Raw genomic sequence first — 24562 nt, 5'->3', positions numbered from 1 at the left:
AAAGTCATATATATTTTTTTGATCCTTTCTCAAACCAAAGCTGTTTACATTCTTAAGCTGGCAAAGAAATGGTATCAGCCCTTCGGGAATGACAAATACGGTCAAACAAACTGTAAAGGTTAATAAAAATTGAACCATTTACAAAAAGTCTTAAGAGGATGAAGTCCTCTTTGTTTGACACAGTAGGAAAAAAATCACCACTAAAGTGCATTCTTTTTCCCAGATGCTGTTCTGCAGCAAGGAAGAGCTTGGCACAGCTCCAGGAAGGGAGTTTTCAAACCTGACTTTAAGGAACATTTTATGCCCTACTGCTCCTGGCGCTGGTCCAGTCCCTGATGCAAGTTGGAGCAGCCTCAAGGCTGCTCTAATTTGCAACAGCAGCCAACTACCCCAAGGGGCAATTCCATCTGGGGTTTACTGGCGTATAATGATGTCCTGGTCACACCCACTGTACTGGTGGCCAGGAAGGAGATAATGCAACTGCCACTATACAAGCTCTGTGCCCCTCACTGATTCCTTGTGTAAGGGGAATCCTACACTGGCTGGTTACACTGGTTTAAGGACAATTTAGCATCATAGGGGTGACCCAAAGGTGGCCAAGCAACTTGAAAATTTGATGCTAAAGTGTTCATGTGCTGCTTAACATTAATTCACACCTTACTTGATGTTGAGTTAATTTACAATCATTTCACAAAATACACTGTTAAACACCCTTCTCAGCCCTGCTTTAACTTGCACCTTCCTAGAAAGCCTTTGCATGTGCGTTAAACTTATTACACATCAGCAGAGTGAGTCTGAATAAAGTTACTGTAAAGAAATCTAGATTACACCACTCAATTACATCACTTCTGAATTTGGTCCTCAATCTTCCTGTTTCCCACAGGATTTCTTTGCTAATTTATTGGATACTCAATAATTAGCAATGACAGATTGTGCCTTTGGCTATGCACTTTGACCATAAAAGTGGAGTGCATTTGGAGTGTAAACTGTTTAGAATTGGGTACATGTGCTTATGTTGATTTGTCCATTATACATTGCTGGGGTAGCCTCTGAGACCTTATTTACTTGATTCCCAAGAACTCAGCTCAACTCCAATTTGTCACTGAGGTTTCTTCATTGGCATACAATCAAACTATCAGGCTCAAATGTAGGGGGTGGGTACAGGGCATACTACATATCCAAAGTTACACAGCAAACCTCTTCTTTTATATACATTTACACATTATATTGTATGTACAATACATTGCATTACACATTTTGGGATTGGCTTGGTTACTTTGCAAGAATCAATTCTTGTATAGCATGCTGTATCTATGTACCACCTATTCTTTACCCCACCTTTATGTTCCCATCTTATTTTGGCCATTGTTATCTTGTTCTTCATAAATAGTTCCCTGGGTATTCCCCCTCTTACCTAAGCTAGTATAGACATTCTGTCTCTTAGTTTACCAACCCATTTACCTCTCTAATCATATCTCCCAAGAAATGAGGCCTTCCCAATGTCCATTTACTCATGTAAAACCAGGCCTACAAAAATAAGTACCTGGAAGTTGGAGTGTCTTGGTCATGGATGGAAGAGTAAATATGCCAATAAAGAAACCTTGGCCCTTCAGCTCATGCCAGGTGACCAGAGGGAGATGGGAGAGGCCACTGCAGCTAGGCAGTGTGTGTGTGTGTGTGTGTGTGTATGTATGTATGTTGCATTGCTTAATTTGTAATAAAAGAGGTGCCCAGGCTCAAGCAATTATGTTCTGGGGCCCAATAAATTTTTTTACTTTCATAACTGATGCGGCAAGCTCAGAGATGCCGGGGCTATGAATTGCCAAGCCTAGAGGTGCCAGGGCTCAGCCCTGGGCAAGTCCTGACACAAATTAAAGTAGGTGTGTGTGTGTGTGTGTGTGTGTGTGAGAGAGAGAGAGCACAACTCTGACACGTAACTAAGTCAGCATGCTGAACTGACTCTCAGACTACCTTGTAACCAATATGTTTGAACGGGCATAAGTCAACACAGAATTTGCCCTATTATCTGTACAATCTAGCTTTATATAATATATAAAAATCAATATGGTAAGTTACCGAGGGTGGTTTTCACAAAATTACATAGGCACCTAACTCCCATAGATTTCAGTGGGGGTTAGCCACCTAAGTATCTTTGTGAATCCCACCCCAAGATTATTAAAAAGAGACTGAGCTATTGGGCATTAGTTTAGACCCCTGTGCATACAAAGTAATGTGTCAGTTGACCTATAAACGTGGGGGATATTTTGCTACAAACAATACTTTCTCTAATAGTGGAATAATGAAGGAGCAGCTAATTGTGTTTGTCCTGGAAAGAACAAACACTTCACTTTGCATTTGACAAAATCAGCTTATGGCCACCATATGTTATATCAGTGATGTTCAACCTAATACTATATCACTGGTGTTCAGCAACATCACAATTTTAAAGGAATACTGTGACATTTCTATTGGGAAGCAGGAAATTGTTGCTTCTCAACAGTAGATGTTATGCCTCCAGTAGTAGGTGGTTAGGTATTTACATTAAACACATTTCTAGTAGCTGCTTTTAGCAAGTAGATAGTAGCTGATTAGGCTGCTGGATTCAATCTGTTTGTTCAGTAGAGTAAGCAGAGCTAGGCTGATAAATGTACATCGTGTCAGTCTTTGTACACAATGAGCCTTTTAAAGGAAATATTTTTTGTTACCTTTCTAGAAGCTTAGGTAAGGGTGACTATATACATGGTTTTGTTCCACTCCTAGATAATCTTGTGCTCCTCATAATATGTCCATAACGTTTAATTAAACAAGTAAACCTCCTTTAAAGGAACTCAGTTTATCTATAAACATTACCCTTTAAACAAATATGTGTCACAATCATACTTCTATTCTTAAGTGGGCTGATGAAATAAATGGTTTGCTTGAAACACTTTTACTGTTAGCAACGGTTTCCTAGAAATGGCTGAGGGCTGTATTCATTAACAAATAGGGTCCTCAAGTAGTAGCCCGAAGGCCTCTGTGTACTTCTTTGGCTGTGTAGCCAAGGGTCTACTCCCTGAGAATTATGGTCCCCACAGCTGTCATGACAGCAAGGAGGAGGCTGGGCTGTCTCTTGAGGCAGTCTTTAAAAGTAAAGAATGTTGATAGAACAAGCAGACAGCAAATGAGGATCAAGAGCACAAGTCCTGGAAGGGGGGGGAAAGGTAGGAAGCCAGGCCTTTAAAATATATATTCCATATTTTCAGTCTCATAGAATTTAGGCTGCATGAGCCCAAATGTCTTTCTGTGATCACATAAGAAATGTGCTCCAGCTCTCCATGCTGAAATCTTCCATATGCAGCTCTTGTTTAGTTGTTATGGTCCCTCCCTCGTGTGCTTTGGTTGTTTGTTGTTGCTCTGGCAGAAAGTCACATGCCTGATATTTGTTACATTTTACTATTTTGAATGGATTTTGCTATTTTTAAAAAGAAGGACCCACTAAGATTTTTCAAGATGGCACCATTTTCATGGTAGGTCAGATGTTTAGACTAACCAGTTTCATTTTCAAAGACAATATCAAGGTTAATAATATTTTATATAAGGAAGAAAACAAATGGAATTATATTTACCAAAGAATCCCCAAATCTAAATACAAATGTACAGGTGACTTTCATTTTTTTACAGTAATATTTTTCTGAAAATTAAAAATATCTATACCTTACAAAAATGAAAACTAGTTTTCAAGGGTTGTTATGTATTAAATGCCCTTATAAAACAGGCACAAATGAAATCAAGTGTTACTTTTAAATATGAAGCAGCAATCCAGGAATGAAATTTGTGTCCTCAGGAAAGCACTGGAACTGAATGAGTACTGGGAAATGTTTGAGAATATTTGTCTGGTTTATTTTTCATTGTTTGCTCCTCTTTTGCATTTGCCTTGTGAAAATATTTTAGGAAATGAATTTCCTAACATTCACAGAAACAGTGAATGGTAAGTGAATGTTTTAGAATAGTAATAGAAAGTGACTTCTGAATTAGTAATCTTGCATAACCACATCAGAAAACAGATTTAAAAGAGTTACTCGGCTAATCGGGAAATAGAAGTAATACATGTGACCCCTATCTCCAATCAAGATAGCTTGAATTTCAAGTATTGAATGTTTTCAACTAAATGTTTGCAAACAAGGTACAGACTAAAAAATATTCACAGAAATGGTTCAGTGAATAATGGCAAATGATGAATAAATCCGAGAAAATCACTATACTTTCACTGACATTTTTTGATCAGAAAATGAGGTAATTTTTTGTCTAGTAAATTACTTGTTCTGAATTATTTACCCAGTTCTAGTAATCAGTAAAGGTCAAATCTGAAGATGGGCCTGAATCAGAATCCCAGATCTGAACTGCCTTGAACTTTGTGGATTTGGGTTTCACAGCTACATGAAAATTTTCCTCTTTAGCTCCTGTCAAATGTGTCTTATCCTGAGTGGAATCTTTTCTGGGTTCAATTCAAATGAAAATTTTAATCAGACTATAGTCTTACCCCCAGTTTATATGCAATGAGGTTCTGACCCTTGGAAAATGAGCCTATACTTAAAAAAAATTGAAGTTGTATTTCAGGGCATAAAATCATCACATGATGATCATTTATCTGCAGGAAATCCCCTTCTTCTCCATAATTACTATTCTAATTAAATAGAAGACAAAAACTGTAAGTAGTGCTTTCTAATAGCAAACTAAAGGTGGCAAGGATCACAAATGCATTGAATGTTAGAGTTGAAATACAGTAGAATGCAAAAAAGTTCATTAACACAGAGTAAGGTTGTGCAGTGACAACGTATGTCCTCCAGAATGTCAAGTTCAGCAAAACTCAAACATCTGAAAAGGGTCCGAGTCCCCCCCATGTGTGTCAGAAAAGGAAAGAGACACATATGTACCTTGCGGTTCCAGTCTGCATCATTTCAATACAGAATTGTGTAGGTAGCAGAGCACTGAGAACTTCTTGCTATAGGTATGGTCAGTAGCGAGGTGGGGTATGAGAGCAGTCTGTGGATTTAATGCTGGGTAATGGAAAGTAGAGGTTTAGGTGGTGTCCTATGTGTAAGTGTGAAGGGGATGAAAAAGGGATGAAGTTGTTAAATTTTACAAGTGTGGTATTCTGTCAGGAAGCAGATTCCATGTTTGAGTGTAGCGCAGGAGCAGGAAGTACCTGTTCATTACAGTGAAAACCAGAGTGGGGGTATGTGTGTTATGGATGTGTTGGAGCATTGCTCAAAGAGGGCAGAGTTAAGGTTGCATGGGCATTTGCTTTAACTCTGTATTTCCTGCTTTCAGAAGTTTGAGCTTTGTGTTCTCGAAGGGCAGGCACTATCACCAGGCAACCTTAACTCTGCATTAGCAATTTACCATTTAATTTCCTAATTTTTTAAACAGAAAGAGAAATGTTCATTGGCAGGAGTTAACTACATTTAGTTGTAGTTCGGACTTACGTTTACAGTTGACAACATGCTACTACAGCTAGGTAATAATCTAAAGACCTACCTTTTATGTAGTGCTTTTCAACAGAGGCTCTTATCCCCATTTTACAGATGGGAAACGGAGGCACCAAGAGGTGAAGTAATTGGAGGGACAGGAAAGACAGTCTCAGATACCTCAAGAGTCACAGGCTTGCCCAGAACACACAGCTCAGACCCCTGCAGAGAGGTGCCCTCCCTCCCCCGCCCCCAGTTTCCAGTAGAAACACAGAAAGGGAGAATTCGGGACTGAAAACCCACCTACTTCCTCTACTATCCCTGTTATTCTCCACCCTCTCCTGCTTACATTAACCCCCCCATCCCCTCTTCCCTCTCCTCAGATTACATTTCTCCAAATATATCTATATCAAGAAAAATGATCCTTGACCGAGGCAGATTTTTCCCAAATGTTTTCAAGTCATTCTCAGATTTCTGCCCAGGGTTTTATTAGCCACTCCAAGAGCTGGCAAACTTGCACCAGCAAGGCAGTCAGGCTGTTTAGAGTATTGCATTTAATTGCCTTTATGGTCATAGGCTTACAGCTGTATTGTAAAATATGCAGTCTTGGCCAGCTAAGCTAGATTGTTATTGGAGAGAAGGAAAACGGAAAAAGATGAGAAATAGAAGAAATAAAGTAGGGAAGGAAAAGAACACAGGGGTGGTGGAAGTGTGTGTGGGGGGAACACAACAAAGATTCACATCCCAGGTGGTCTCAGGAGGCAGCCATGATGGTACATCTCACTCCTTCCCCCTCTTTTAGTCAGCCATTGTTGCATTTCACTTTGCCTCCATCCAAAGTCCACCAATTAGGCCTAATTTCTGACACACCTAATTTTGGTTCATTGATTTTCTGTCCCACACTTCTCTCTCTTTTTTTTTTAATCAGGTGTGATCTTAACATAGTCCTTGAATTATATCAGTAGGCCTTTTTGTTTGTACTAATTTAGTCTGTTTATCTCCCTTTTGTGCCGTTTCCCATCAACATGTATTGGTTTAGCTTATTCTGACACTTTATAAATTTGAACTCACTTTTTACTGGTGTCTTTACGGTTAAAGTTGTGGGCCCAATTATTACAACAGATCACACTCTCATAAATGGGCAGCCTCTCCCCAGATCCTGGCACACGGGCGGGGGAGGGCAGGGAGCAGGGCTCAGATACCCTGCCCCAATAGGCAAATCCACTCCAGAGCTTGGCTGACATAAGGGAGGACAGGAAAGGAGGTGTGTGTCACCCCTGTAGATGCGTTGTGGGCACCCAGACATGCAGGATGGAAATGTGGGGCTGATGGGCACACCTGCCTCTATTCTCCCCAGTCTCCTTTTCACTCACCCTCATATTCCTCTTCCCAGTGTCCCACTGCTCCCATCCCCTCCCCATCACCTGACCGCCAGCCCATCTCTCTCTATTTTTGCCTACTCTTCCATGTTTAATCGCTCTCCCCTCCCAGTGAACATTTGCTAGTGTATTTTTTTATTTTATTTTCAAAAACTAATTTCAGTGCTTTCTGAATATTCCCCTGTACTCAGATTACATTTCCACAAAATAAAGATCCCCCTTTGATAAAGGCAGATTGGAGCAATATGCCTGCTTTTTTAAATTCAGATTTCTGCCCTATAATGGAGTTGAACTCTCAGTGGCTGCGGTGGGGCTCAGAGTCAAATACTATTATACATAGTCAGATACACCAAGGTCCTATAATGTAGAGGTAGTTTTCCAGATAGTTAGCCTCTCTCTCTGCACATGCTCAGTATAATCCATTAGGTGCACAAATAGGCATGCAGACCTTCTCAAGCACCTAGCTGGAGAAGCAAACTCTTTTTGGAACGTTTTAATTTGATTTTCCTGCAAGAGTTGGTGGGTGCCAGGCACTCTTTTCGGACATCGCTCCAGCACTGGAGACCCTGGTGCATAATGATTAAGGATAGGATTCAGTCATGGAGGTCAAGGATTCTGTGACTTTCCAGGAACCCCAGGGCTTCCTCTGGGGCAAAGCTGGAGCACCTGTCAGCCCAGGACCACTAGAGCAGCAGCCCCAGGGCTGGAGCAGCGACTGCAGTTGGGTCAGCATCCCTGGGGCTGGAGCAGCAGTGGTCAGGCCCTGCCGCAGGAGCAGTGGCAGGGCTGAAGCAGCTGCAAGTCCCCAGCAGAACTCTTTGTCCCCCTCCCCGAGTATTTTTAGTAAAAGTCAGGGACAGGTTACTGGCTTCCATGAATTTTTGTTTAGTGCCCGCAAACTGTCCCTGAGTTTCACTAAAAATACCCATGACAGAATCTTAACCTTAATGATGATCTGAGCCCTGGTTTAATGTCTATCTGTGAACAGAATCTGTCAACTTTAAAAAAACTTTTTTTTCTGGGTGCTGTTCCTCAGGAACCCTGTGATCAAATTATCCCAAATTTGGATCACTAACAGAACCCCACATCGTTACGAGTCATGCCAAAACTCAAGCAATGGTATGGATTTTAGAGCACTGAGAATAATCAAGCTTTAAACAGAATTTGGTCTTAACCATAACTATAGCAGCTTGTTTTACTTCCATGAATTGTCCCATTGACTTCAATGGGAGCAGGATCTTGCCCGAAGTGTTTGTCCGATAAACTAACCAGCCAACCAAAAATAAACCCAACTGCTTAATCTTAATGACTTGAGCAAACCAGTCTTCTTTACCATAGTAACAAGGCACCCTCTAATTTCCCCTATTGGATAAATAACAGATGCAAATTGGCAGCAATAGTGTCAGATGCACAAAAGTGGAACATGAAAAGTATAAATCCCAGAAGAACACAACTGTGCAGCAAACAATTACAATGACTTTGACACAGGGTATTTCATGGGTAGTACTGACTGGAACTACTGGGTGGGTTTAGGTTACATTTCAGGCCATAAAATCATTGCCTGTTAGTCATTTATGGACAGGAATTCTCCATCCTTGCCTTAATTATTATTCCAATCATATAGAAGATAATAAAATGTAAATAGCTTTTGCTAATAAACTACTGTGTTTGTCCTCTGAAAAAACAGAGGACATAAAAGAGATTTCTTCCCTCTTTCCTCATTTGTTTGATGGAAGCCAATTTTTACTGTCATCAAAGCCCAGATTTATCTTCTCTAAAGCACAAAACCTAGCTTCAAACTGGTGTGCTGCTTCCTGTACCATGGGTGGACTTTATTAAATATTGCAGGTGTGGTTTAACTCCTACTAGTGGTGATGGGGAAAAATTAAGCATAAACTATACATGAATAAGTACTGCTTGTAATTAATGTTTTAGATCTTTCAAAATGACTTTTTTTAATCTACAGTTTTTAAAGTTAGAAACTTCTATTAAACCCTGAAGCAAGTGTCTTCTTTTTAAACATCTGAAATAAAATATTTACATGGTTTAACAGCATGATGAGCAAAAGCAAATATCAGATGTACTGTGGAAGGTTCATTGGTAATATAAACATCTTCTAAATGTAATGTTCTGGGGCTTGGGTGCTTTGTTAATGTTAGTATAAAGGAAGCTAGAGTACGCGTTAGTTGAATACAGTATTTACACAGTAATTTTGTATAACAAAAAGGAGCCACTGGCATTGAGATTAAGAAAAATTTGTGAGAAAAGGCAGCTGTTTAAACTATAGTTAATACTTAAGAAAAAATGCTGCTCCATTATATTTTGGCAGTGAGAGTTCACAGAGCTTAATTTTTAATGTTAGGTCTTTCCTAGTATCATATCTGTGGGAGTGAAAGAACTACTAGGGATCGGGTGCTGCAAGTGTGAAAGACCCATGAGGTTGTCTGACTAGTTTTAAAAAGAACAGGAGTACTTGTGGCACCTTAGAGACTAACAAATTTATTAGAGCATAAGCTTTAGTTGGGGGAAGATTGTCAATGTTTCCCTGTGGGGTCAAAGCACCAGCTATTCTTAAAGAAGCAATTGTGAGGTTTCCTTTCAAGAAACAAACTCTCGACACTGACTTTCTTGGGAACTATTTACCAATATCCATCCTTTTTTATTTTCTGTGGAGAGGCAAGGAAAAGTAATTTAGAAAAGTCCTGCGAGGTCAGCTCTGACAGTATTTTTATATCTGCTGATTTATTTTTATTTTTATTTTATCCTGGACAGTTGAATTATAGGGCTTGCTCGGGAGTGGAATCTGCACTGGTTGCATAAGTCATAAGTCCCATAGCTACAGATGATATTGCTACACTAGGGCCTCTCTACATCCACTTTAAAAGTCCTTTATATTTCCAAGTATGACTGTTCTGATTCTAGTAGGTCCAACAGCCACCTGTGTTACCATTGACCACAAGTTTTTTGTTGAGGCATCTGCAGACCCTAGCAGGAGTGGCTGAAGTTGCTTTTAATGGCTCTTCTGCTGTATTTCTGAGTAGTGGTGGGCAATTGTACCTCTGTCCTAGGCTTCTGTCATGCAGGGTACCCAGGGGATTCTTTTGAATGAGTATATCATTGGTAGGGCTAATGAGAGGATATGGGCTACAATGTATTCAGTATTCTGGAAACATCCACCTTTATGTCTATATCATGTCTGACAAGGTTAGTGGCGATTGGACATCTAACATAGTGAACGCCAGTGAAAATGAGGTCGGACCTGAAGCTAAAATAGGGAAAGAACAAGCTAAAAATTACTTAGACAAGTTAGATATCTTCAAGTTGCCAGGGCCTGATGTAATGCCTCCTAGAATACTCAAGGAGCTGACTGAGGAGATATCTGAGCAATCAGTGATTATCTTTGAAAACTCATGGAAGACAGGATTGATTCCAGATGCCTGGAAGAGGGCAAATATAGTGCCAATCTATAAAAAGGGGAATAAGGACAACCCAGGGAATTACAGACCAGTCAGCTTAACTTCAGTACCCGGAAAGATAATGGAGCTATTAATCATCAATCAGTTTGCAAACGTCTAGAAGGTAATAAGGTGATAAGTAACAGTCATCATAGATTTGTTAAGAACAAATAGCGCCAAAGCAACCTAATAGTTTTCTCTGGCAGGGGTAACACGCCTTGGGATAGGAAGGAGTAGTATATCTTGAATTTAGTAGGGCTTTTGATGCTGTCTTGCATGACCTTCTCATAAACAAACTAGGGCAATACAGCCTAGATTAAGCTACTATACGGCAGGTGGATAACTGGTTGGAAAACTGGTCTCAGAGAGCTGTTATCAGTGGTTGACAGTCTAGCTGGAAGGGCATATCAAGTGGGGTCCCACAAGGGATTGGTCCTGCGACCTATTCTGTTCAATATCTTCATAACTGATTTAGATAATACCATAGCAAGTACACTTACAAAGTTCCCAGACAATACCAATCTGGGAGGATAGGATTAAAATTAAAAATGATCTGGACAAACTGGAGAAATGGTCTGAAGTAAACAGGATGGAATTCAATAAGGACAAATGCAAAATACTCCACTTAGGAAGGAACAATCAGTTGAACACATACAAAATGGGAAATAACTGCAAAGGAAGGAGTATTGCAGAAAGAGATCTGGGAGTCATAGTGGATCACGAGCTAAATTTAAGTCAACAATGTAACACTGTTGTGAAAAAAAGCAAATATTCTGGGATGTATTAACAGGAGTGTTGTGAACAAGACATGAGAAGTAATTCTTCTGCTCTACTCCATGCTGATTAGGCCTCAACTCGAGTATTGTCTGATTAGGGGTCTGGAGCACATGACTTATGAGGAGAGGCTGAGGGAACTGGGATTGTTTAGTCTCCAGAAGAGAAGAATGAGGGGGGATTTGATAGCAGCCTTCAACTACCTGAAGGGGGGTTCCAAAGAGGATGGAGCTCGGCTGTTCTCAGTGGTGGCAGATGACAGAACAAGGAGCAATGATCTCAAGTTGCAGTGGGGGAGGTCCAGGTTGGATATCAGGAAAAACTATTTCACTAGGAGGGTGGTGAAACACTGGAATGCGTTACCTAGGGAGGTGGTGGAGTCTCCTTCCTTGGAGGTTTTTAAGGCCCAGCTTGACAAAGCCCTGGCTGGGATGATTTAGCTGGGAATTGGTCCTGCTTTGAGCAGGGGGTTGGACTAGATGACCTCTTGAGGTCCCTTCCAACTCTGATATTCTATGATTCTATTGTGTCCAGTTCTGGGCAACACATTTCAGGAAAGATGTGGCCAAATTGGAGAAAGTACAGAGAACAGCAACAAAAATGATTAAAGGTCTAGCAAACATGACCTATGAGGGAAGACTGAAAAAATTGGGTTTGTTTAGTTTGGAGAAGAGAAGACTGAGAGGGGACATGATAACAGTTTTCAAGTACATAAAAGGTTGTCACAAGGAGGAGGAGGGAGAAGAACTGTTTTCTTTAACCTTTGAGGCTAGGACAAGAAGCAATGGGCTTAAATTGCAGCAAGGGTGGTTTAGGTTGGACATTAAGAAAAAAGTTGTAATTGTCAGGATAGTTAAGCACTGGAACAAATTGCCTAAGGAAGTTGTGGAATCTCCATCATTAGAGGTTTTTAAGAACAGTTTAGACAAACACTTGTCAGAAATGACCTAGTTACTATGTATTCCTACCTTGAGTGCAGAGGACTGGACTACATGACCTTTTGAGGTCCATTCCAGTCTTACACTTCTATGATATGATTCTGTGATATGACTGGCGTAGTGGAATAAATACCTTGGTGTCTAGATGAGCTTGTGGCTTGGATAAGAATTGGTGCGCTGTGTCTCAAGCCATGCACAATGGAGATAATTTTGGTGAGCTGAGGAAAGCAGCAGAAGAACTGATGGAACTTGGCATGCTTGATTGACAGTGTGGGACTGCCATTTGTAACATAGGGTTTGCAGCTTAGAAGTGATACCGGATGCTGGGCTAATCTGGATGTTCAGGTAGTGGTTGTGATCATGAGCACTTTTTTCATCTGTGCCTAATCAGAAGAGTGTGATCTCATCCATCTAATGTAGCTCTTGCTACACATACTCGTGCTTTTGCCACCTCAAGGTTAGACTTTACACTGAGACCACTTTGGAAACTGAAATCAGCACAGAATGTGACAGCCCATTTATTAAGCGGAGTATCATATCAAAAATACATTTTCCACAGTGATCTGGACCTGCACAGGTGAGCAGTCAGATTCTCCAGCTGGAATTCAATGTGTTGGTTTAGCTTATAAAGCCATGAATAGTTACCTAAGGAACTTGTTACCTCTCTCCCCATGACATAATGTCAGAATTAATATTGGAGCATGTACACAAGCTACATGCCACTTGTCATGAACAGGAAGGGCTGCTGGCAGGGCAGTTTCAATGAAAGGTCTGATCAGAGTCTGGATCTGCTAATCTTTAGGGCACACTGCATCTTTCCTCCCAGGCATTTGGAATGGGGACTGTTGAAGACCAAAGAACATTTGTTGTTCATTGTGGGAGTTATTTTATAGTTGGGGAGGTCGTTGGGAAGCTATTGTGAAATTAAATTATAGCCGGGTGCCCAGAACTTGGCATGGGTGTCTACAATGTTGTTGTACACACACACACACACACACACACACACACACACGTTTTTGTCTAATACCCTTATAAGGCCTCTGTCCCGGACTTGTCCAAGACATGCCTGCTAAAATGAAGAAAGGCTGCTAAAATTCTAAGTACACTTACGGCTGAAGTTCAGTCTGATTATACATAACCATTTGGCAAGATGCTCATTAGAACTAGGGTGGGTCCTTGCTTTGTTGTTAAGAAAAAAGAATGCCCTTTATTTTAATACCTGGTAATAAGCTACTTTCTTCCTCGGGCATAGCTGTAATTGGGAGCTAAACTGTGATTCTATTCTCTAAAGCTATCATAAAATCAGACACAAAAGACTAACATTAAAGGAAGCTCTGCGAGTAAAGCAGTTCTAAAACTCTTCAGTTTATCATTTATTACCTGTACAAGATGGATCTGTAGAAACCAATCTTTTATGGACCACCTATTTTCTTAAGTAATGGAAGAGGCAGTGGGATGCTACATAAATATCACTTCTGAAGGAATTCTGAGGGATGATTGTCTACACTTAACATTTTTTTAGAAGACATTCAGGCCTGGTTTACACTAGGAAAGTAGGTTGGTATATCTCCGTTGCTCAGGGCTATAACAAATCCACACCCTTGAGTGACACAGTTAAACTGACCTAACCCCTGGTGTAGACAACGCTAGGTCAATGGGAGAATCTTCCCGTCAATCTAGCTACTGCCTCTCAGGGAGGTGGCCTACCAACGCATATGGGAGAAGTCCTCCTGTCAGCATCGTCACTGAAGCGCTAATTTGGTGTTGCTGCACTGCTACAGCATTTAAAGTGTAGACAAGCCCTAAAGGTATGTCTATGCTGCAACTGGGAAGTGTGACTGCAGTACATGAGGACATGTAGATCACGAGCAGCATATGTATGTCAAAGCTAGCTCAAGTAACAATAGCAGTGAACTCACAGCAGCACCATAAGTGCCCAGGGTTCTGGGTGGGCAAAACTAACCCATGCCTGGCTTCCTGCTATTGTTCTGTGAGCCTCTGTAGTACTCTGGTAAGGAGCAGCACTGTTAGAACTCTGGCACTGGTGGAGTCTCCAAGGGCACTGGGGAAACCCTAGTGCAATGCAGCTCTTTCTATTCATTGAAAAAGGTGCGACTTGTGTTTGCTGCAGTGCTCCACTATTGGTACTTACCAATGCAAAGGGTGGGACTGGAGTGCCATAGTCATGACCGTACCCAATTCAAGCATATATTCTTTGGGTTGGTAAGTGATTCCAATGATACCAGCCTGCACCCATCCTTTACCATGCTTAATGAAGCCAGCCAAATGGTGTCTAATCCCTGTATTAAGTTCACTAGAGTCAGGAAAAGGCTCTTTGGGTCTTTTCCTACTTTAAGTTCACTTGTACTGGGCCAGCCAGAGTTTGGTCCTAAGATGTTATCCTAAATCTATTCAGTGTGTGTGTGGGCCAGATTCTCAGTTGCAACACCAGAGAGTTTTAGAACTGCTTAGCCGGAGCGCTTCCTTTAATGTTAATCTTTTGTGTCACAGCTTGGTTGGTCAATTGAGCTAAGCTGATTTACACCAACGGTGAGGCCCTGACCTTATATTTTTTTCTATGAAAGGACAATGTATTGCTGTGAAGACTGTTACTGAAGGCTAATATTTTGCATGTAGCAATTACAAAGTTAATTTTATTAAAAAACAAAAATGCTTATTAATAATACCCTTTATATTGCAGTGGTCTTAAATCAGTTTGATTTTATAAAGAGAAAGTGATACATTATAATAAGCCTATTACAAAAGTAGCACAGTCATGATGATATGGCAGCGACCAAATGTGTTTGCATATCAATAAAATAATGAATCCTAGCATGTGGGGATTTTATAATCTAAGGCAGGGGAACTGATCAGAGAGCAGAACTGATTTAACCAGCCTCTGAGTATGCCTGGATATTACTAATTTTATTGAAGATAAACAGAACTGTTGACAGTTCAATTCATTTTCTTACACAAGCAGTATAAAAGAGTGTGGTATGTGTCCAAAATTATGGAATACAGCAGAACTGAGGAGGTATGAGTTACGAGGTTACAGTAAGTATACAAATAATAAAAGCACAATAAAAGCAGTATCAATATTTTCAGTCCATTTCACTTGGTCAATGATTCCACAAATAGTTCAGTTATTCATCAAATACATGAAGTAAATCAATGCCTCTTAATTATTTTATTTTTGTCAATTGAATTTCTATCCTAGATATTTTGATTTGCAGCCATTGACATGGCATGTATTTACTGCCTGCAGTCATATGGATTCTAAATTTCTTGTTTAAGTACAGGAAACCAGCACATTTCTCTGCTGCTCAGTATTACACAGAAAGGACAGCGGAGGATGTGCAGAGAACTGCTACTAACTATTAAAAAGTAAATGTGATGAAAATCTAGTGAGGCTTGTCATTTGATTAATCATCTGTCAAGAGAGAGACCCATTTACCAATGTTTATTGGTTTTGGAGAGATAAAGAACTTACTTCGAATTTCAGAGACCCATCAGAAAAGAGAACTAGAAAGAGGAAATGCAAGATAATAAACAAATATTAAAATGATCAATTATAAATGTGAACTTTACAGATATAGATACAGTATATATGGAGATTTCTTTAGGAAAAATTAGAATTTGTGTTTGTTGGGATCGAAGGAAAAATATGTCTGTCAATTATAGCTATGTCTAAAATTTTTAAAAGCACTAGTGACTGTCCCTATAGCAATGTTCTATCACTGTGTTTTTTGAGTATTATACAAAATTGTTTGTTGAATTATTTGCTCAGCCTTTTACACAGGTGGCTAAACTTTTGCCATATGGACCCTGGGCTACCAATTAAAGTGAAGGATATGGCAAGCTACATCTCATAGCAGTTGCTCTGAGTGGTAACAACTTGTGTATGCGGCACCTGTGTGAGTGCACGAGCACTATGTTCACTATAAAAAAACAATCTTTACAAAACAAAGTTATCATGTTGGGTAAAACTGAAAGCTATCTTTACTGAAATATCAGTGAAACATGCTGGGAATCTTTTTCCTAGTAACATGCTGTCTGTGTATGATTTAGTGTTTGTTTTCACTGTACAGTAACTGAGTGCAACCCAACAGAAACTCATTCATACCAGTTTCCACTACTTTTATAGATATGCGCCTGTGCCCAAATAAGAAGGAAAGAACAAAATTTAAAAGGAAAGCATTTAGTTTAGTTTATAAAATTGCTAAGAACTGAAATTGTCAAAGCAAGGGGTGTTTTAATAGTATTATATTAAAGAGATGTCTATATTGTTACAAATGTACTCAAAAAAGCATACTTCTAACATCTAGGATTAATAATGACAATAATGTAGACAGTGGCATCCCTTTTCTTCTAAAGTCTTTGAATTAAGTCTTCGCACTTACTGATCACCGCTGTACTTAAACTGTACCATGGTATTGATCTGTGGTGTCAACCAGATAAAAAGACACTCTGTGCTGCTGCAAATCAAAAATAATTTTTAAAATGGACAAATGTGCATACTTTGGTCCTGATTCTGCTCTCAGTTATCCCATGTCAAATCCAAAGCATCTCCATTGGTGTAACTGAGAGCAGAATAAGGCCCTACAAGCCCCATACTATATTCTCTTCACAAACAACTTCTGTTTCCTCACGTAGGCCCTGAGCTTGCACACTGCTTCATATAGGTACATCCCCGCTCCTCCATGGAGTCTCACTGAATACATTAATAACAGTCCCTAGCTCTTATGTATGGCTTTTCATCCATAGATCTCAAAGCACTTTACAAAGAAGGTCAGGATCATCCCCATTTTACAGTTAGGAAAACTGAGGCACAGAGAGAAGTGATTTATCCTGGGTTCCTCAGCAGGCCAGTGGGAGTGCTGGGAAGTGTTCTATTCACTAGGCCACATTAGCATTTCCACACTATATCATCCCCCACAAACACAGACAGACACTCTTATTTATTCACTGAGCGGGTGGTGTAGTCCGACACTTTAAGAAATATAGCCCTTAGGAGTTAGCAATCTATTAAAAAAACATACAGACAAAGGGCTTTTCGTAATACTTATGCAGCCTAATGCAATATTTCAAAAAAACAGAAGACGGTACCAGGATCTCTCACCTAAGTTATAATGATGCTGAAGCAGGCAAAGAGCCCTAATTAAGAAATGGATAGTCTCTGTTGTATAGCTGTGCATCCACAAGCAAGGCAATGGTGTTGAGTGGCTTGTTCCAGAGAGGCCAAAGACTCTGAGAAGAAATGGGAGCTGGGGCAGAGACCCATAGACTCCAAAGCTGTCCACATTGCTTTCAAGATCAAATAAGCCATGATTTATCATCCCTGCTCTCTGATTTTAGGAGGTTAATATTATTATTTTAGATAATATGGGTTATAGGCTTGCCAATTAATTTGATCAGAAGATAATAAGGTTTTTGTCCCAGAATTAGGCTACACAGAGTTTGCAAGGACCCCAGAGATGTATGACATGGACACTCACACTCAGACAAATATAGACTTCTATTGAGATAAATGGAATAGTAATCAAATAGTAATTAAATGATAAAAGAATCAGAATTATAAGGCAATAATATTGTTCTAGAGACACACGTGGTATTATATACTATAAAGCTTTTGATTAATATACTCACACCCTTTCTTGATAACCTGGTGGTAAGACACAAAGGACCAACCTCACCTCTGGCATGCCAAGAGAGTTCAGGTCCAGGTTCCTCAATTCTTGAGTGGGAGGTGCAGAGCTTATGAGAAGCTAGAGAGCTAAAAGCTATAGAAAGACTAGAAAAGCTGACATGAGAGTTTTACTTAACTAAGAAGCAACAGAGGGTCCTGTGGCACCTTTGAGACTAACAGAAGTATTGGGAGCATAAGCTTTCGTGGGTAAGAACCTCACTTCTTCAGATGCCTCACTTCTTCAAAGGCATCTGAAGAAGTGAGGTTCTTACCCCCGAAAGCTTATGCTCCCAGTACTTCTGTTAGTCTCAAAGGTGCCACAGGACCCTCTGTTGCTTTTTACAGATTCAGACTAACATGGCTACTCCTCTGATACTTACTTAACTAACTGACTTAAAACTTAAGAATTAAGAACTATCAATTAATAGACTAATAAACAAAAGAATAATGAACCCAGAACTAAGAACAAAGAAGCTACCGAGGCATGGTGGGTTACACTTCTAGAGCTTGACACTTGCATCCTCCTTTTATGTTTAAACTTAATTTTTCACCCACAAAATATCAGAGTAGACTTACTTTACAGGATGGCATGTTTGTGTGTACGGATGACATATGCATACATATTAATGACCATTAGCTCATTTTTAAATCTGTTATTTTTGGCCTAACCTGTTATTTTCATGTTCTTTGTGGTGTATCTGTTAAATTTAAAGGTCACAACCATATATGGACCTTATGCTTTAGCTCATCACCACATATCTGGGTGAAAGATCCTGAACATATTTCCACTAACTTTGCCTAAGTTCAACATACAGGATGTGGCCTGTAGGTCCCTTGTGTTACAGCCAAAAATACTCTAATATAAATCTATAGACCTATTATAATAAAACAAATAATCAAACCCATATGTAAGCGGGGGAATGGTCCTGCTATTGTGGGGAACTTTCCTGGCTTCTGCACTACCCCGGTGAAGTGGGCTAGCGAAAGGATCTGAGTCCTCGCTCCCACTTCCTTTACCCAGAGGCCTCCCTGCCCGAGGACTCCCCTTCCACTCTCCTGTCTAGCAGAGTCCTCGTAACCCCCGACAAGGCTGGGCCCAGGATTCCTGGGGGTCTCGACCCCCAACCCTGCTGTGGTCACCCAGGACAGGGGCTAGGGTGTCCCCACTCCGGGGTACTCTCTCTGCACTGGGCACCTCCCTGACCCACTGACCATTTCATACAACTTAAAGCAAATACAAGTTGTTTAATTAACAGTTAATTTAAAAAAAGAATAAGGAAAAATGGGAAAAGTTAAAGGAAAACACATCACCCTGCTCTGTGGCAGGGAACATCACAAACAGTGTCTCTGGAATGTCAGGGCAGTTCACAGTCTGTTCCTTGTAGGTCCCAGGCTCCTTCTCAGGCCCTGGCTGTGCTGCAGAGACGCTGTGGGTTGGACACTTGCTCTGGCGGTGGCCACACGCTCTCAGGCTCTAGGTGGCAGGACCCTTCTTCCCAGCGTCGCCCCCGCCCCGTCGGGGTTACAATCCCCCTCCAAGTCTGGCCTGCAGGGCCTCTTGGCTGAGGCGTCTCCCTGTGCTGGGTCCCCCTCACTCTTCCCAGCTGCTCACCGCACCCAGCTCCGGACGGCTCTAGCTCCAGCTCCACTCTGCCTCAGCATGGCTGCTGCTGCTCTGCCTTCAGCTCCCTGGGCTGCTTCTCTGGCTCTGGTTGCTGCAGCCCTGCCCCCAGCACAGGTCTGCTCTGCAGGCTGCTTCTGTGACTCTGCTCCCAGCTCTGACCTGCTCCCTGGCTGCTTGTCTGGCCCCTCTGGCTCTCTCTGGGCTGTGCTCTGGCTTTGGGGCTGCAGCTCTGCTTCCAGCAACTTAGCTCGGGCCCCTGCTCTCTCCTTAGCTCGGCCCCACTCTGTACGACTCAGGCCATTCCAGTTCACATGGAGGACGGGACCCCTCCTGACTCCCTGATTAGCCTGCCCGCCCTGTCAATCAGGCTGATCTGGAGCATTGGCCTCTCCCCATTGTTCCTGGGGACTGTCAGTCTCCGGCTCCTGATTTGCCACCGACCCTTCCCCTTTTAGTACTGGGAGCTAGCCAACCAAAACACCCCCAGTGTTAGTAAGGGGGCAACAGTCCCCTTACACATAGAAAACCCATAAGAAAAGATATATAGGCAAGCAAACAGGCTAGCCCTTTAGGCTACACTGATCATAGCCAGAAGGAAAGAGACGAGTCCTGGGACCTACTGTCAGCATAACAACCAATCAAAGCATCCAGAGACAGGCAGTCTGGGAGGGAGAACAGGATTGATGGACAGAGGGAAGATGTGACTGTAGGTAAGTGATATTTACTAGTTGCGGATCTCAGAGTATTTGTTGCCAGAATGGACTCTTCCTTGACTTAGTGGAAACCTTCTGTTCTCTCCAGATGTTACCATCTGTGTGTCTGGCCTGTCCACTTTGACGTCTATGTCTTTGATTTATGTCTCCAGGAAGCTGCAGCCAAGTGGGCTGCAGAATGTAAAACAAACAGTAGCTGGTGGATAAGTGGGGCCAACAGGTGTCCTGCTGCATTATCCGGGCCATGATTCAGCCCAAGGAGAGTCTCAGTTCCGAAAAATCTAATGATAAAAGTGTAATTCTGTTTCAAAACCAGTTTAATACCCTCCAAGACCTTAATGAATTAAAGAAAATTAATTTCCTAAAAGTTCTGGTAGATTAATATGTTTATTATTTTCTTTTTTCTCTCTGCAGTTACCTTGGCCGGATGAATACCCAGGAAAACAATAAATAACTCTAAATGTATTTCAGCATTAGGACAAAAGTTGCCTGTGCAACATCCAGGAGGCTGAGACTACAATGTACTTAAGTGGGTTTGAGATCTCAGGAAGGATGCAGTTTTGCTGTGAATCTGTAAATGGCTCCTGCATAAAGAGCAGCTGGTCAAGCAATATCCGTATCCCCATGTATAGCTTCATGGTGTGCGTCATCCTGGCCACGTTGGCTGGAAATCTGACAGTTATCATCTCAATAACACACTTCAAGCAGCTCCATACGCCTACAAATTTCTTGATCCTTTCCATGGCCACTGTTGACTTTTTGTTGGGGTGCTTCATCATGCCTTACAGCATGGTGAGGTCTGTGGAGAACTGCTGGTACTTTGGAGAACTCTTCTGCAAAATCCACACTAGCACAGACATTATGCTAAGCACAGCCTCCATTTTCCATCTTTCCTTCATTTCTGTTGATCGCTACTATGCCGTGTGTGATCCACTGAGATACAAATCTAAGATAAATACTTGCATCATAGTGGTCATGATCATCATAAGTTGGACCATCCCTGCCATTTTTGCCTTTGGGTTGATCTTTCTGGAGCTAAACTTAAAAGGAGCAGAAGAGATTTTCTATAATCATATCCACTGTGTTGGAGGCTGCTTTGTCTTCTTTAGTGAAACTTCAGGTGTGGTGGCCTCAATGATTTCCTTCTACATCCCTGGATTTGTTATGTTGTGCATCTATGGGAAAATATACGCGATAGCCAAGAGGCAGGCAAGATCCATTAGAGATGCAGCTATCCAAACGCAGATCAGATTTGAAATGAAGCACCACATTTCACCAAGTAGAGAAAGGAAAGCTGCAAAGACATTAGGCATAGTGATGGGTGTTTTTCTCATATGTTGGTCTCCATTTTTCTTCTGTACTGTCACTGACCCCTTTATAAATTACTCAACACCACCTATTCTTATTGATGCGTTGGTGTGGTTTGGTTACCTGAATTCTACATTTAACCCATTAGTGTATGCATTTTTTTACATGTGGTTTCGCAGAGCACTAAAGCTGATTCTGTTTGGTAAAGTTTTCAGAGCAGACTCTTCCAGGACTCAATTATTTTTAGAATAATATACTTATAGTTTTTGGACTCACTACATTTAGCAATTGGTTGGAGATTGTACTTACACAGATAACAGCTAAAAGAGACGAAAATCAACAGCTGTTTGTTTACCCATTTGTGAAGTCTGGTTCAGGTTGTAAACTGTGGTACCTTAAACCTTGTCTCAGTACAGACTGGAACTTACCTCAAATTAAGTTTAGTGCTTTGGTTATTATGATTAATGATTTATTTAGCACTTACAATGTGCTGAGCTCTCTACAATACACAAAAGGGAGCTTGCAGTTTAAAAGAACATTAAATCACTTTGTGCAGAGAAATCATGTAATTCTGATACACTAAGCACTGTTTTCTTTTGGAAGGCCTGTCTCACACTTTTATAAAGCAAGCACTCAACAGATTTCATTGCTGAACTGAGGTTTGTATGGATCTGCAGCCCTCTAAGCAGAACAACAAAGGGCTTTCCTTTTGGATTTCCACCGATGACCCGAAGATGAAAGGACATAGCTTTTATCATAAAGCTATTCTCCTTTCAGTATATATTAATATTTCTTAAGTGATAATTTTAAGATCCCAATGTTAAATGGTATCAAAATAGTACCAAAGGTAAGTGAACTTTAGCAAACAGAACTCAGAAGCAACATTGAACATCTAGGGGCTAGAATCTGAAAATCATTGCAAATTGTATTGGCCAGTGTCCTCTACTGGTTGCAAGTAGATGATACTGTTCTGTTATGTAAAACGAACAATGTAAAATGTGTAGCGACTAAAGGTTTTAGCTAAGATGTATTGTTATTTTAACAAATGGCAACAAAAATTGTTGATTGACACTTTTTGTTGACTTTTAAAATATAACATTGCTATGCTAAAATGAATATCATGCTACCAAACTGAAACAGAAATAATATCTCAGGCCTGATCTTGCAAACACTTCAAGGAGTAATACTTACTACTGGGCACAGTCATTACTGAGCAGTCAGTGGAGCGAGACTCTATAGTAAGAGCTATACGCAGTAATAAATGATTACAGTATCAAATCCTGTGCTGATATGGATAGGAAAAGTGTGTGCCATTTGTTGCATCTTGTCTCTTAGTCTGTGTTTTGTACAACACCTAGCATAAGGAGAATGCAAGTTGCCTATTAATGTTTCACTGGGAAATTAAAATAATGCTCCCTTTCACCAGACCAAACTATCAATACTCCCTGTTGTCTCTTTTATTCTATTATTGTTACGCTGACATCTTGTAAATCTGTATCCCCCAAAACTAACTAAAATAAACAATCACTGGATTATACTGCAGCTGGCCAAATGTGTTATTGAAGGTTTTTATCTCCAATGATAGTATGACTATTTCATTGCTTTATATGCATTTATAAATTATTAAGAAAGTAACTAATAACAGATAAATTAACTGATAATTAAAGAGTAAAAAATCAGCCCTCTTTTCTTCCTTGCTCTATAGAGGAAACAAATCCTTTTTTGGTGCAGCTTACTTCCCTCTCCCTGATGGCTCTGATAAGCTGGCTGGCAGGGTGGGTCCTCCTTACTCCTGTCCACTCATTTCTTTCTCACCTGCACAGTAGGGATTTTAGGGATCCTGCAGTGAATGTCCCCCTTGGCTCTGAGACATAGGTAGCCAATGCAGGGAAGAAAGGGGTCTCATTATGTCATGATACTTCCCTGCATAAGTGCACAGCAAGGGTCATGATCTGGCCTTGGGGAAAAAACTGGAAAAACTATGAAGTGTTGTTCTTCAATGGAATCTTTTACAAAATATAGAGGATTGAGGGTGGTCTTCTGGTAACAGTTCCCTGAAAAACATCATCTACAGCCAATCACCAAGCAATGAAATCATCTGCTCTGAACTAGAACATAAAGTCACCACTACCTTAGCATCCTTCAAATCCTTCCTCAAGACCAACTTCTACGATGAAGCCCACAGAAAACTCAACTGACAAAGGCTAGGGATGTAGCCAGGAGAGGCTTCTGATATTTATTTGGTTTATATGTTAAGTATCTTATAATTGCTTTAGGAAATGATCTATTACACAGAAATGTGAATATTGAGATTGATGAGTGGTGTAAGCAAGAAAGACCATGCGAGGAATGTGTGTGTACGTTAGAGCCATGAAGTCTAAGTAACACCCATACATGAACAAATGAGGGATTGCAGGCTCAGACGGTTGGTCACTGTGACGTGACACTCCAGATTCTTCATAGAAATAGTGTTATTTGAATATGGCCTAAGATATATTTTTATACAAAATGGGTCTTGAAAGGTTATAATTTACTGAATGTGATTATCCAATTTGTATGCATGTATCATTTCTGTATCTGATGTTAGGAATATTGACTATGTAACTGTAACCCTTCTGCCCCTCTGAGTTGGCAGCAACAAGGGCCGGGTTCAGTATCTAGGGGTTCCGTTTCAATAACGCAATGCAAAACCGGCTCGAGCCCCCACCCAGTGACCTGGGACAATTACATACCACCCCCCCGGGTGCCTCTAGGAGGCAATACTTCCCCTCTCGCAAGCACGGAGTCTGAGTGTAGCAAAAGCCTTTTAATAAAGGAGGGAAACAATGAGGCATTTGCATTGTGGAAACACCACAAACAGGATTCATAACACAAACCATGAGCAAAAGACTCACCTCCAAGTAAGTTTGGCAGTGTCCTTTTCCCCTCAGGGACTTAAGTCCAATCACCCCAAAGTCCAACAACCCCAAAGTCTCTGTCCCTGGTCAGTGCCGCCCCAGAGTTCAAAAGTTTATCTGCAGGGTTTTACCCCGCCAGCCTGGGCAGAAATGGGATGTTAAGGGGCACCTTACGTGGTCAGAGGCCGACTGCTCCACCTCTCCATGGAGTTCTGCTGCAGCCTTTACCACAAATGGCTCCGCTCTACCCGTCACTCCGCTCTGCTCCTCCAGCCATCCCCACAAACTGCTCCGCTCTGCTCCCCGTTCCATGGGCCGCTCCAACCGTCCCACAAACTGCT

The 24562-nt window shown here is 41.0% G+C and overlaps 1 protein-coding gene across 2 annotated transcripts in view; it reads left to right on the top strand.

The window, feature by feature from the left end:
* Positions 1 to 22859, top strand: part of LOC101933543 (trace amine-associated receptor 1) — a 28753-nt gene extending 5894 nt beyond the window's left edge. For both annotated transcript variants that reach the window (XM_065588653.1, XM_005280290.4), the window contains exon 2: positions 20431 to 22859. In XM_065588653.1, the coding sequence (XP_065444725.1) occupies positions 20536 to 21576 (1041 nt within the window). In that variant the 5' untranslated portion in view covers positions 20431 to 20535 and the 3' untranslated portion in view covers positions 21577 to 22859. The remainder of the gene's footprint in view (positions 1 to 20430) is intronic.
* The last annotated feature ends 1703 nt before the right edge of the window (positions 22860 to 24562 follow it).

Source organism: Chrysemys picta, chromosome 3 (genome assembly GCF_011386835.1).
Source record: "Chrysemys picta bellii isolate R12L10 chromosome 3, ASM1138683v2, whole genome shotgun sequence".
NCBI lineage: Eukaryota > Metazoa > Chordata > Testudines > Emydidae > Chrysemys > Chrysemys picta.
The sequence above is the reverse complement of the archived record's forward strand: the minus strand, read 5'-3'. Positions and strand labels throughout refer to the sequence as shown.